At 36.6% G+C, this 12,921-nt stretch overlaps 1 protein-coding gene across 1 annotated transcript; it reads right to left on the bottom strand.

Moving 5' to 3' along the window:
• Positions 1-1,443: 1,443 nt before the first annotated feature.
• Positions 1,444-11,622, bottom strand: LOC132559390 (cytosolic endo-beta-N-acetylglucosaminidase-like). Its single transcript, XM_060224000.1, has 11 exons — positions 11,447-11,622; positions 10,867-11,015; positions 10,491-10,645; positions 10,094-10,242; positions 9,148-9,319; positions 8,176-8,279; positions 7,723-7,837; positions 7,173-7,366; positions 5,419-5,694; positions 4,817-4,943; positions 1,444-2,023 (listed from the first exon to the last, which is right to left on the bottom strand). Exons 1-11 carry the CDS (start codon positions 11,620-11,622, stop codon positions 1,703-1,705), a joined length of 1,938 nt encoding a protein of 645 aa, XP_060079983.1. The 3' UTR covers positions 1,444-1,702.
• Between the last annotated feature and the right edge of the window lie 1,299 nt (positions 11,623-12,921).

Here is a 12,921-nt window from a genome sequence, read left to right as displayed (position 1 = left end):
GTTAAATGATTTCTTTTTTTTGGTATATGTACAAAATTGAAATTCCTGTCGGTATGAGCATATGTTTGGTATCATATTTAGATATATAGGCCTCATACTTAAACATTACGTACAGGAGGTATATCAGGAATCACATTGTCCATACATACATGCATAGTAAAAATTCAATGTACAAGATATCTTTCCACAATACATCTTATGAACCTTACAGAAGATTTACTTCATATTCATATTATGGTTTTGTAACCATGATTTCTACACTCGATTAGATTATGAAGATGATTGGTCAAGTTTGCAGTGTCAAAGATTACACTTAACCACTTCAAATATTCAAAAGATTTTTTTAAGTGCAACAATGACGTTCTATCATACACCCTTTTCTGGTGGTTTGGGAACATATCTTTGAGCACCTGCTCATTGGATTGAAAACAGGTAAAATTACATATAATGGTGTGAAACATTGATTAAGAAAGATCAATAAAAGTACATCAATCAAATACATATGATATAGTATCTAAAAGTGTTCAGCCTTATCAGAAAATTTCAAGGGTACACATACATCTTCAGAAGATGGTGTGATGTAGGGACTTGTCATCTAAACCTTGACCTTATAAAACGTTTCTGAGGTTTGCTTTATTGTCGCTTTACGTCCTATTAACTGCCAAGGTCATTAAAGGATGTGCCAGGTTTGGATGGTGGAGGAAAGCCAGAGTTCCCATAAAAAAACTACTGACCTGCAGCCAGTACCTGTTTCTGAGGCATTCTCACATACTCTGTTTTAGTAAAGGGACACAGGAGAACGGGGAGGGGCTGAAAAGGATGATTTTAATCAATTCGGTCTATACCAGATAGACAAATTTGACAAAATTCTCCCTTAATGAAATACTGATAGCTTTGGACTTTTCAATTGCAACTAAAGACATTATTAAGGACATAAACATTAAACATGGCAATATCAGTCTTTCTTTTTTCTCTGATGAATTTGTCATACATGTACACAACAACACAAACTTTTGTTATTTTTATTTGACCAGCAAGTTGACTTAGTCTAGCAGTAAATATGAAAACAGTTACATCTCAATGTAAATTTGGTCCCTTTGAGTAGCAGTATCTAAGTAAGACTTATTATGCATATAATATCAAAATTAAGAGTGTATGAAATAAAATTGCACAATGTTATTTTTTTGAAGTATTAATGTACCAGTCTAATGTAAAACAGAGCAGTCACAATACCCTACAAATTGCACAAAACCAGTCATGTTAGCATAAAATACTAATATACAATATTAGATAAACTTGAAGTGATAACCAGAAAATATGTTGTTATCAATATATGAGCAAACAAAATGTAGAAATATACAACAAAATTGAAAATACAGCTCAAATGCATTTTAACACACAAAGCAATATTTCTTCTGTATATAACAATACATGGTTCTGACATGGATGTATAGTTAAATATTTAGATGTAAGAAATCTTCCACAAGATTTATAGAATAATTCTTATACATTTTCCAGTGTATCTTATATGCTCAAAACATGGTGGTTGTCGGACGAAAAAATCCTGAGTGAATACATTATAACAAGCCCAATGTCATGGTATTGCTGCCTGTTGTTTGGACATAAACATTAATAGGTCAAATTTCAGATATAAATAGATTTCCCTGTACCCTCAATATGTTCACGTCTTATCACAGACAAGCTACAGCTCTACACTTGGGCATGCTGACAGTGGAAGGGCAAACCCTAGTTTAAGGACAGGCTGTACAATCACTGCAGCTGGATGAGTTGTGTCCCCTTGATCAGTTGTAGCAGACTTGGAGTTGGCTATCACATAAGTTGAACAATTGCTATGTCCTAAAAGCTGATGACCTTCCTTCATGCTGTATAGGTTGAAGTACTTTACTGCTGATATGTTGGAGCATTTCCACATTAGTGTCTTGGTCACACCATCTTCATCACTTTTCAAAACACATAGGTCAGTGACTGTGATATCAGTGTCCAAAAAACACTCGGGTATGATCTATGAATGGAGAGAACACATATACTATTACTTCCTAGCAGTGCTATAAATGTACCTAGTCATATTTGTCTATATCTCCATACAGCTAGATATTTATATATATGATGACCTCACAGACTTATAACACCTATATCATCAAGTGATGTACAATTAAGTATTTAATTTTACTTATGACTTTACCTGAATCTGACCCAGCTGTACAGACTGGGCTTCTGTTTGTTATAAGTGTTAGTTTACCTGAATCTGACCCAGCTGTACAGACTGGGCTTCTGTTTGTTATAAGTGTTAGTTTACCTGAATCTGACCCAGCTGTACAGACTGGGCTTCTGTTTGTTATAAGTATTTGTTTACCTGAATCTGACCCAGCTGTACAGACTGGGCTTCTGTTTGTTATAAGTGTTAGTTTACCTGAATCTGACCCTGCTGTATAGACTGGACTTTCAACTGTTGTAATCGTTTGTTTACCTGAATCTGACCCAGCTGTACAGACTGGGCTTTGGTCTGTTGTAATTGTTTGTTTACCTGAATCTAACCCCAGGTGTACAGACTGGGCGTTCATCTGCTGCAAGTAATAGTTTACCTAAATCTGACCCCAGGTGTACAGACTGGGTGTTCGTCTGCTGCAAGTGTTAGTTTACCTAAATCTGACCTTTGGTCTGTTGTAATTGTTTGTTTACCTAAATCTGACCCCAGGCGTACAGACTGGGCGTTCGTCTGCTGCAAGTGTTAGTTTACCTGAATCTGACTCCAGGTGTACAGACTGGGCGTTTGTCTGCTGTAAGTGTTAGTTTACCTAAATCTGACCCAGGTGTACAGACTGGGCTTCTGTTTGTTATAAGTGTTAGTTTACCTGAATCTGACCCAGCTGTACAGACTGGGCTTCTGTTTGTTATAAGTGTTAGTTTACCTGAATCTGACCCAGCTGTACAGACTGGGCTTCTGTTTGTTATAAGTATTTGTTTACCTGAATCTGACCCAGGTGTACAGACTGGGCTTCTGTTTGTTATAAGTATTTGTTTACCTGAATCTGACCCAGCTGTAAAGACTGGGCTTCTGTTTGTTATAAGTGTTTGCTTACCTGAATCTGACCCCAGGCGTACAGACTGGGCGTTCTTCTGCTGTAAGTTAGTTTATCTGAATCTGACTCCAGGTTTACCGACTGGACTTTGTTCTATCTTAAGTGTTAGTTTACCTGAATCTGACTCCAGGTGTACAGACTGGACTTTGGTCTATCATTAGTGTCTGTTTACCTGAATCTGACTCCAGGTGTACAGACTGGACTTTGGTCTATCATTAGTGTTTGTTTACCTGAATCTGACTCCAGGTGTACAGACTGGGTGTTCGTCTGCTGCAATTGTTAGTTTACCTAAATCTGACTCCAGGTGTACAGACTGACCTTTGGTCTGTTGTAAGTGTTTGTTTACCTGAATCTGACTCCAGGTGTACAGACTGGGCATTTGTCTGCTATAAGTGTTAGTTAACCTGAATCTGACCCTGCTGTATAGACTGGACTTTCAACTGTTGAAAGTGTTTGTTTACCTGAATCTGACCCAGCTGTACAGACTGGGCTTTGGTCTGTTGTAATTGTTTGTTTACCTGAATCTGACCCCAGGTGTACAGACTGGGCGTTCATCTGCTGCAAGTAATAGTTTACCTAAATCTGACCCCAGGTGTACAGACTGGGTGTTCGTCTGCTGCAAGTGTTAGTTTACCTAAATCTGACCTTTGGTCTGTTGTAATTGTTTGTTTACCTAAATCTGACCCCAGGCGTACAGACTGGGCGTTCGTCTGCTGCAAGTGTTAGTTTACCTGAATCTGACTCCAGGTGTACAGACTGGGTGTTCATCTGCTGCAAGTGTTAGTTTACCTAAATCTGACCCCAGGTGTACAGACTGGGCGTTTGTCTGCTGTAAGTGTTAGTTTACCTAAATCTGACCCAGGTGTACAGACTGGGTGTTCGTCTGCTGCAAGTGTTAGTTTACCTAAATCTGACCCCAGGTGCACAGACTGGGCGTTTGTCTGCTGTAAGTGTTAGTTTACCTAAATCTGACCCCAGGTGTACAGACTGGGCGTTTGTCTGCTGTAAGTGTTAGTTTACCTAAATCTGACCCCAGGCGTACAGACTGGGCGTTCGTCTGCTGTAAGTGTTAGTTTACCTGAATCTGACCCCAGGTGTATAGACTGGGTGTTCGTCTGCTGTAAGTGTTAGTTTACCTGAATCTGACCCCAGGTGTACAGACTGGGCGTTTGTCTGCTGTAAGTGTTAGTTTACCTAAATCTGACCCCAGGCGTACAGACTGGGTGTTCGTCTGCTGCAAGTGTTTGTTTACCTGAATCTAACTCCAGGTGTACAGACTGGGCGTTCATCTGCTGCAAGTAATAGTTTACCTAAATCTGACCCAGGTGTACAGACTGGGTGTTCGTCTGCTGCAAGTGTTAGTTTACCTAAATCTGACCCCAGGTGTACAGATTGGGCGTTTGTCTGCTGCAAGTGTTAGTTTACCTAAATCTGACCCCAGGTGTGCAGACTGACGTTTGGTCTGTTATAATTGTTAGTTTACCTGAATCTGACCCCAGGTGTACAGACTGGGCTTTGGTCTGTTATAAGTGGTAGTTTACCTGAATCTGACCCCAGGCGTACAGACTGGACTTTGGTCTGTTGTAAGTGTTAGTTTACCTGAATCTGACCCCAGGTGTACAGACTGGGCTTTGGTCTGTTGTAATTGTTTGTTTACCTAAATCTGACCCCAGGTGTACAGACTGACCTTTCGTCTGTTGTCGGTATTTGTTTACCTGAATCTGACCCAGCTGTACAGTCTGGGCTTCTGGTTGTTGATCTGGTGGTGTTGGATAGAACAAACCGGCATTAACAGATGTCAGAGTGAATTCTCCTAGGTCACTTGGGTTCACCCTATAATACCTGGTTAAAAGAGTGAAACAATAAAACAAGTTTTCATTTGTTATCTAAATCTGAACAAATCTTTGAAAAATCAAATTGCAGGGAATATTTATTTTACCTTTCTGAAAATTATGAACAATGCATAATTTCATCTGAGGGGAATCTTCCACATTGATATGTTTTATTCCTTTATTCCTGCCCAAATAAAGGATCTTTTTCCTCCCATGAGGACAAGACAAAGAAATTTCTTCCCCTGAATGGGATGTTTGATTGTCTGGACATTTGAAATATTTGTTGAAAAAGAATGAGAGAAAAATACTTAAAATATTAATACATATGCTTTTCCTTTTCCAAACATATATGGTCATTTTCATGACTTACTTAAGCTCTACAAAACTACCAACACTTTAATTAGCACATGTATTTGTGCCAGATAAATCTAATAATTTCTATAGCTTACATCAGAACAAAGTAGGTTTTCCTGATAAATACAGACCTTGTTGTCCACTGGTCACTTGCTGTGCTGACCACTGCCTTCTTTAGCAAGGGATAACTGGTTACAAAGTTGGTGGCTGATGTTGAATTAAACACAACTGTTGAACTATCAGTATCTGGTGTCTTGTCAGAGTTGTCCCCCTTGAAAAACAATTTCTTGGTTTGGTTGCCACACGAGACCTCACACTGTAAGAAGATGTCAAGTCCAACTTCTTCATTCTTAAAGGAGTAGGATATCACCACTGGTTCTTTTATCTCAAACTCCACACAGAATAACCTGTAAAGGTAATCTTAAACTAAACAGAAAGTTATTCTGTATACATGTTATATATTCATAGAGGGTATCATAAGACACCATATAGGATGCTCTTTCCCAATAACATTCTCAACTTAAAACTACATATAGAAGAATCTGTCTTGATCTGCTCTGAAGACTCACAAAACATACGTTTTCTGGTGAATCAGTAGATTTAATTGCTTTTTATCTGTTTGTTCACAGATAAGTGGTTCAGTAACTCACTAGGTGTGTGTATTCTGGTCACTGATTAGGTTTGTGTGTGATCCGTTTGTTCACAAAATATGTGTGGTTTGGTGACTCACTAGTTGTGTGTATTCTGGTCACTGATTAGGTTTGTGTGTGATCTGTTGGTTCACAAAATATGTGTGGTTTGGTGACTCACTAGTTGTGTGTATTCTGGTCACTGATTAGGTTTGTGTGTGATCTGTTTGTTCACAAAATATGTGTGGTTTGGTGACTCACTAGTTGTGTGTATTCTGGTCACTGATTAGATTTGTGTGTGATCTGTTTGTTCACAAAATATGTGTGGTTTGGTGACTCACTAGTTGTGTGTATTCTGGTCACTGATTAGGTTTGTGTGTGATCCGTTTGTTCACAAAATATGTGTGGTTTGGTGACTCACTAGTTGTGTGTATTCTGGTCACTGATTAGATGTGTGGGTGATCCGTTTGTTCACAAAATATGTGTGGTTTGGTGACTCACTAGTTGTGTGTATTCTGGTCACTGATTAGATTTGTGTGTGATCTGTTTGTTCACAAGATACAAACAAGAGCCGTCAGAGACGGGTAATGCTCCCCGTTTGGGAAAAATTTAAGTATGAAAAATAACAATAAGAGATATGATTCTTGTGCACTGCCCTCCTTCTCATTGAGACTTATCTGGTGACTCAATAAGGTGTGTGTACCTTTATGACACAAAAGATGTGTGTATCTGGCAACTATGATAGATGTGTATACATCATTTTTGTGCATGGCCAGGTGACTCAACAGATGTGTGTACCCTGGTGACTTGATTAATGTGTTTGTACTCTGCTGAAAGAGTAGATCTTTATACTCCTCAATAGATCTGTGTGGGGTCAGGTGACTCAATAGACATGTGTATGTTGGTGAATCGATACATTTGTGTGGGGTCTGGTGACTCAATAGACATGTGTATGTTGGTGAATCGATTCATTTGTGTGGGGTCAGGTAACTCATTAGATGTGTGTACCCTTGTGACACAGCATATGTGTGTGTACCCAGGTCACTCAACAGATTTTTTTGTGTGTTACAACTTACTTGGTGAGTATGATATAGTCTAAGAATGAATGATTTGGTTGGGAACTGATGTATTCTAAGGACCTGCCCAGTGATTTGATCCGAACAGAAGGATCTGAACAGCTGATTTGACCTGATCAGAGGGATCTAAAAAGATGATTTGACCTGATCAGAAAGATCTGAACAGACATTTGTCCTTACTTGTAAATAACAGGTGACCCGTCCTTTGGTAGAGGGTTGGCTCGGAGCTGGAGAGAGCTGCCTCCTAGTAATGCTGCACCTGTAACCAGATCCATACTGCAGGTTGATGGAGTCACCCCTTCAAACTGAGCATTAGTGAGCGAGGGCTGAGGTTCCTGTAGGCCCAAGTTGTGCCAGGGAGCAGCACTGACCTCCTGACAGATACCAAATAGAATTTTAATGTCAATGTCCATTTGGGTAGCTCATTAACTTAGATATTCAGTGTGTTTTAAAAATCAAATGTTTTTACTAATACATTATCTAACTGAACATCTATGACACCTACAATAGGCAAAGTGTCTGAATGTCAAAGTCATTTTCTCAGACTGATAAAAACAACATAGTCTCTCTGCAAACTAATGCATCTTTACTCTTGATCTCTCCAAAATGTAAGCTTACGTACACACACATATATTTCTATTCATCTATACAACATATTGGTCATAAAATCATTCTTCAATTTCCAAAAGCTTTTAATTACTATTGATATGAAAATATTTTAATGCCTTACCAGTCCCTGAGAGTAGTACTTTTGACCAAAGCCCTGACAGAAGGAGGTGGAGAAGGGAAGATGACTGGAGGCCAGCGCCCTCACAGGAAGCAAGTGGTGCAGAAGTCGCCAGAACCTTTAAATATACATAGTGATATTTTATACCCATTGTGTAAGTGATATTTTATCTATAATATTTTAGTCAATCTCATTGTCTGTTAAATCCTGTCCTCTAGCTTATAATAACATAGAATCTTTCTCATCAACAGTATCAGAGATACTTTGCTGAGAGAAGACCTTTTTCTTATTAGCATGAAATTTACCAGACAAAACATAAGCGAAAAGTACTGACCCAATATCATTCATTACAAAACATGTGTTTTAGTTTAAATGATCTGAAAAGAAAAGCTTAAATAATGAAATATTAAAAAATCAGTTTGATCTAAATTCATAGTGAAGAATCAAATGTTATACCTGTTTTCATTCTGTAGGAAGTTTGCCTCTCCTTGAGTTTCATATACCCATCCCATGGCAAAGATAGCAGCTGACATGTTATGTTGTCTTATCGCAGTCAATGCCTGTGTATGTAAAGTAACACTGTATATAGCCACTATTAAAAGTCAAATCAAACTGTTTTGAAAACAAATGTTCAAATTTCAATATTTTTAATCACAACATTTCTGATGTAAAGTTTTGAAACTATTGAAAAATATGATTAACAAGAGAGTAAGGGACTTAAAGACATTTATTAAACCCTGAAGAAACTATACTCAACAAAAAAGAAATGCACAAAGTTCCCCCTGCAGTACACCTTAGCTATCAGGAAATAATGGAATATTTGGTCAGATATTATATCAAGAATGATCTACCCTAAAATCAGCCAAGAGTGACGATGTCATAGTCTGACTTTGGAAGCTTCTTTACTCCAAATCATGTAGCATGATCAAACAAGTCCAGATTTTTTCAAACAAATAATTTCAATGAATGCTCTAAGTTCAGCCCATTAATTTTCCATTTTGATTTCAGGTATCCCACTTTGAGTAACTGCTGACAACACTAGTGATGTCACATAAACTTTTCTTCTACAGTATTGTAAAGAGTAGACTATAAAATTTTGTACCAATTTCCCAAAATATCATAGGCTGATTCATAATTTTATAGTGCATTTCTTTTCTTGTTGAGTATATAAATATCTTGTATCTAAAATCACATTCATTCAAACTTGGATGCAAGTGAATCACTTAAATTCAGATAGAATTCAATCACTCATTTCAGATACAAGTCAATCACTCAAACTCAAAAATAAGTCAATCACTCAACTCAGATATAATTCAATCACTCAACTCAGATATTTGTCAATCATATCAAATCACATAATATAGACTCACTTCATTTCAGAATATCATGAAACTATAAATAGGATCAATGGGACAAAAGAGTAAATACCTCAACAGTGTTGAATCCTCCCCCTCCGAGACAGCCTCGTCCGAACACATCTACTCCCACATATACATCCATCGCCCTACCTTTAGAATTTGCCAGCTCTTTAGAGCATCTCAGACTCTTATCTTTCCAGTTATAGTTCAAGAAAATCCCATCACATACATCAAAAAACATGCTGAAAAATAAACATAAATGTTATTCTTAATTGAAATTGAAAGCTTATCTGATTTGGGTTTTTTTTTTATCATTGAGATGAGTCAAATAATAATGTCCTGCATTAATTCAATTTTCACCATAAAAAATCAAGGATGACCTACTTTTTGACATGTTGTTTGACTTTTCTCGTTTATTGTTGTCTCATACAAAAGGAAAGACATTAAAATCCTGGAAGGGATCTGATTATCTGCATAATATACTTCTGTTTGGATATTGATGACAATAAGAATTCCTCGCTCTTTGTAAACATGAAATTCTGACAACCTGTCAGGGCTCTGGCAATCAGCAATACCTTACATCTTATATCTTATCAAATTCAGTATGGTATGACAAACAGAATAAATAATACATGTGTTCTTGAAATATACACCTTATTTAGCTTTTTTAATGATATCCTATAGCACTGCCAAGTTCAGACCCATGTTTTCTCTGTATACTAAGACAATAGTGCAAATGTGTGTGTGCTAATTCTGATTAACAGAATGGCATTAAGTCATCACAAACTGCCTCTAATACACAATTAATAAATGTTTATATGATGTATAAGTACTTTGATGGAAACCGGAGAAACATTCAAATCTAGTAAACTTCCACATGTCACTGAAGGTTAATATTATAAAATACTGATCACATAGATTATTAGACTTGTATATGTAAAGAGCATTAAATAATGGGCCTACAAAAAATTTGTCAATAAACAAAATGATTTATGTATATTTGTAACGAAACATACCAATTTTTTTCGTTTAGTTCGTCCTGCCATCTAAGTCCTCCTGTATTTATTACACTGTCATACCAAATCACCTGCGACCCAGGAATCGCCTCATGGAGAGACTTTGTGAGGTACGCCACAAAGTCACACAGTCGCTGCACTTTGTCAGGCTTTCAGACAAAAAAATCATTAACAATTTTAATCAAAGGCTCTGATATTGATATTGGTGATTAAATTCAGCCATGTTACCCTTAAAAATCATGATTATTTTCTTTAACTGAACAATTTTGGTCATCTGTCTTTTCATGGTAAATGGTTATACAAATAGATTAGATATGTGTACACTATACAGAATATAGTAATTAACATATTTGTTCTATATTATATCATGATATGTACACCATTTTTAGTATTTTACCTCCACCACATTTTCAATGTTAACCAGCCAGCCATCCATGCCATAGTGCTGTGTGATTGCCACTAGTTTGTCTGCAAATGCCTTGTAGCTGTCATCAGATTCAATGATTTGATGACAGCGCTTTTTCCCATCATCCCATTCAGTGATCAGTGTGCCTAAACATTCAAATGTTACTTCAGCACTTACAAATGACATGCATGTATGTATCTAATAAAGAACATGGTGAACAAATGGAAATTTGAAATAAAGTAAATTTGAATTAAAACATGTTGTATACACGTCATGTACATGGTATATTAATCACATTCATATGACATATCACAAAGGTTTGGACCAGCACAATACATTAACATCTCATGCTTATGACAAAGATTACCCATCATCTGGACACCATGTCTGTGTGCAGTGTTTGTCCAGCCTGGTGGTGGCACGGTGACAAGGTTATGACTGAAGTAGATGAAAGCATCTATATACTGCCAATGGTAGAACCTGTAGCTGTCTGCATCAAAACATCCCTGAACAAATCTGGTCCAAAAGAAGTCAAAGAAGGCCTATAGTCTTAAGTGCTATTTTCTTGCAAATTTTTATCATATATGTGTGTGTGTATGTTGCCCTCTTTACCACTCATTTATCTTTTTTTTCTTTTACATTCTTGCATCATGATAACACTTGTCAAAATATTAAGAACAGTGGTCTTCTGAATGATACAGCACTCCTTAATTGAGTCAAATTCCTGTCAAAATATTCTGCTATTAAATGCCTTTGATAACTGTCCCTTTTGGTTTGAACAAAAAGTTGAATCCACTTGATTCCTTCATTCGTAGTTTTCAAAATCACACATATGAGCATTACTTTTTTGGAAAACAAGAGTGTTTGTACCATAAAAATTATTTTTTGTTTAACAAAAAAAAAGGACAGAATTACATTATTTGCTAACAACTGAAATGTTTACTCACCGATCTTGTAAATATCCTCCTCTCATATCATGACAAAGTATTGTTTTTGGAGCATCTTTAGCAATTGGAATTCTTCTGACTAAAGTTTCTGTTGCAGCAAAGAGTTTATAGTTCTCTGGTTTAAACTCTAGTACATCTTCAACTGTCTTAAAGGGAAGACACTCTGGGCCAGCCATCTCACCAATCTACTGTCAATAAAGTGGAATATATTTGTATCATAATATTATAAAGACTGAAATTTGGTTTCAACTTCAATACACTAAAGTTTTATCAACTTCTCTGTGTACATTGTACATGAATATACCTCCTTTTGTTATTAAATACAAACGGTTGGCCAGACGTAAAAATTAACATATGATGAATTTCCCTGTCTGAGAGATATCAGAATACTTGTTATGTCATATAAATTTTACATGATTCTCCTTCGTGATAATGACAATTCATCAACAGATTGATGATAATATATCATAGGATGGAATATAAAACAGTGTTTTTCTTTCTTTTTTTGGGGTATAAAGCTTTGTACATAGACAGACGTAGAGCGTAGAGGGATGATGCGACATTGGAAGGCCAGCTATGAATGCTTCATCAGTGTCAGCTGAAGTGACTGAATGAGGAGACTCTAGTGACTGAATGTGAGAGAAAAGAAAGAAAATTTACAGGTGTCTTGAGATGTCTGCATAGAGTGATTATAAGCATAAGTATTGTGTTAAGAAGACCTGGTTCTTGTGTTTGCTGAAATATTGTAATAATTAGATTATTTAGAGTTTTGTAAAGCAATACAAGTCTGAAGTATATTTTGAGTGTTAGAAGGGGAAGCCAGTGTAATGTTTACATCATTTCAGTAACAGAGCTGGTATTATGATGTCAGTTCCAAAAGAACTTTGTGCCACAAAATTAGACTTTCTTCATTTCGTTTATTTAGTTAGCATTATAGGGGTCCCAAACAGGTAAACAATATTCAAGTTTGGGAATGAATTAAGGATTGTAGGCATGTTTTTTTATCTTAAGAGAATAGACCTTCAAATTTCAGCTCAGAAAACCCATGGAATGATTGAATTAGTGGTCATCAAATTAATTTGTTTGTCCTATTTCAGGTAGGATTTTATGGTGATGTCAAAGAATTTTGCCAAATCTGTTGTTTCAAGGGTTTGACCATGAAGCCGATTGCTTTGCCGCCAGGTTAGAACTTTTAACCATAGTAGTGCTATATAAAATACATTTGTCTGGGTGAAAACACATCAACCAGTCCCTTCCCTATTTACCTGCAGATGAATGATCGGACTTTAGTTAATTATTATTATCTTCCTGTGATTTGATCGTTTTGTAAATAATACTATCATTAGAAAAGATGAATACATTTCATTTATGAGAAAGATCATTTATAACGATAAGGCACACAATAGGTGCAAAGACCATTCCTTGTTGAACACCCACGTTACTAGAACTGTCAATGAGGTTTTGCAATTAACACA

Source organism: Ylistrum balloti, unplaced genomic scaffold (assembly GCF_031769215.1).
Source record: "Ylistrum balloti isolate Yb309-2 unplaced genomic scaffold, AGI_CSIRO_Ybal_v1 Utg370902, whole genome shotgun sequence".
NCBI lineage: Eukaryota > Metazoa > Mollusca > Bivalvia > Pectinida > Pectinidae > Ylistrum > Ylistrum balloti.
This window is presented reverse-complemented; position numbering and strand designations above follow the sequence as displayed.

Coding starts and splice junctions, on each gene's coding strand:
- LOC132559390 (XM_060224000.1), bottom strand. CDS start 11,622: ATGGCTGGCCCAGAGTGTCTTCCCTTTAAGACAGTTGAAGATGTACTA. Junction 11,016..11,446: donor GGAGGATATTTACAAGATCG/GTGAGTAAACAT, acceptor CTTTTGGACCAG/ATTTGTTCAGGGATGTTTTG. Junction 5,695..7,172: donor GGGTCACCTGTTATTTACAA/GTAAGGACAAAT, acceptor TTACCTTTACAG/GTTATTCTGTGTGGAGTTTG.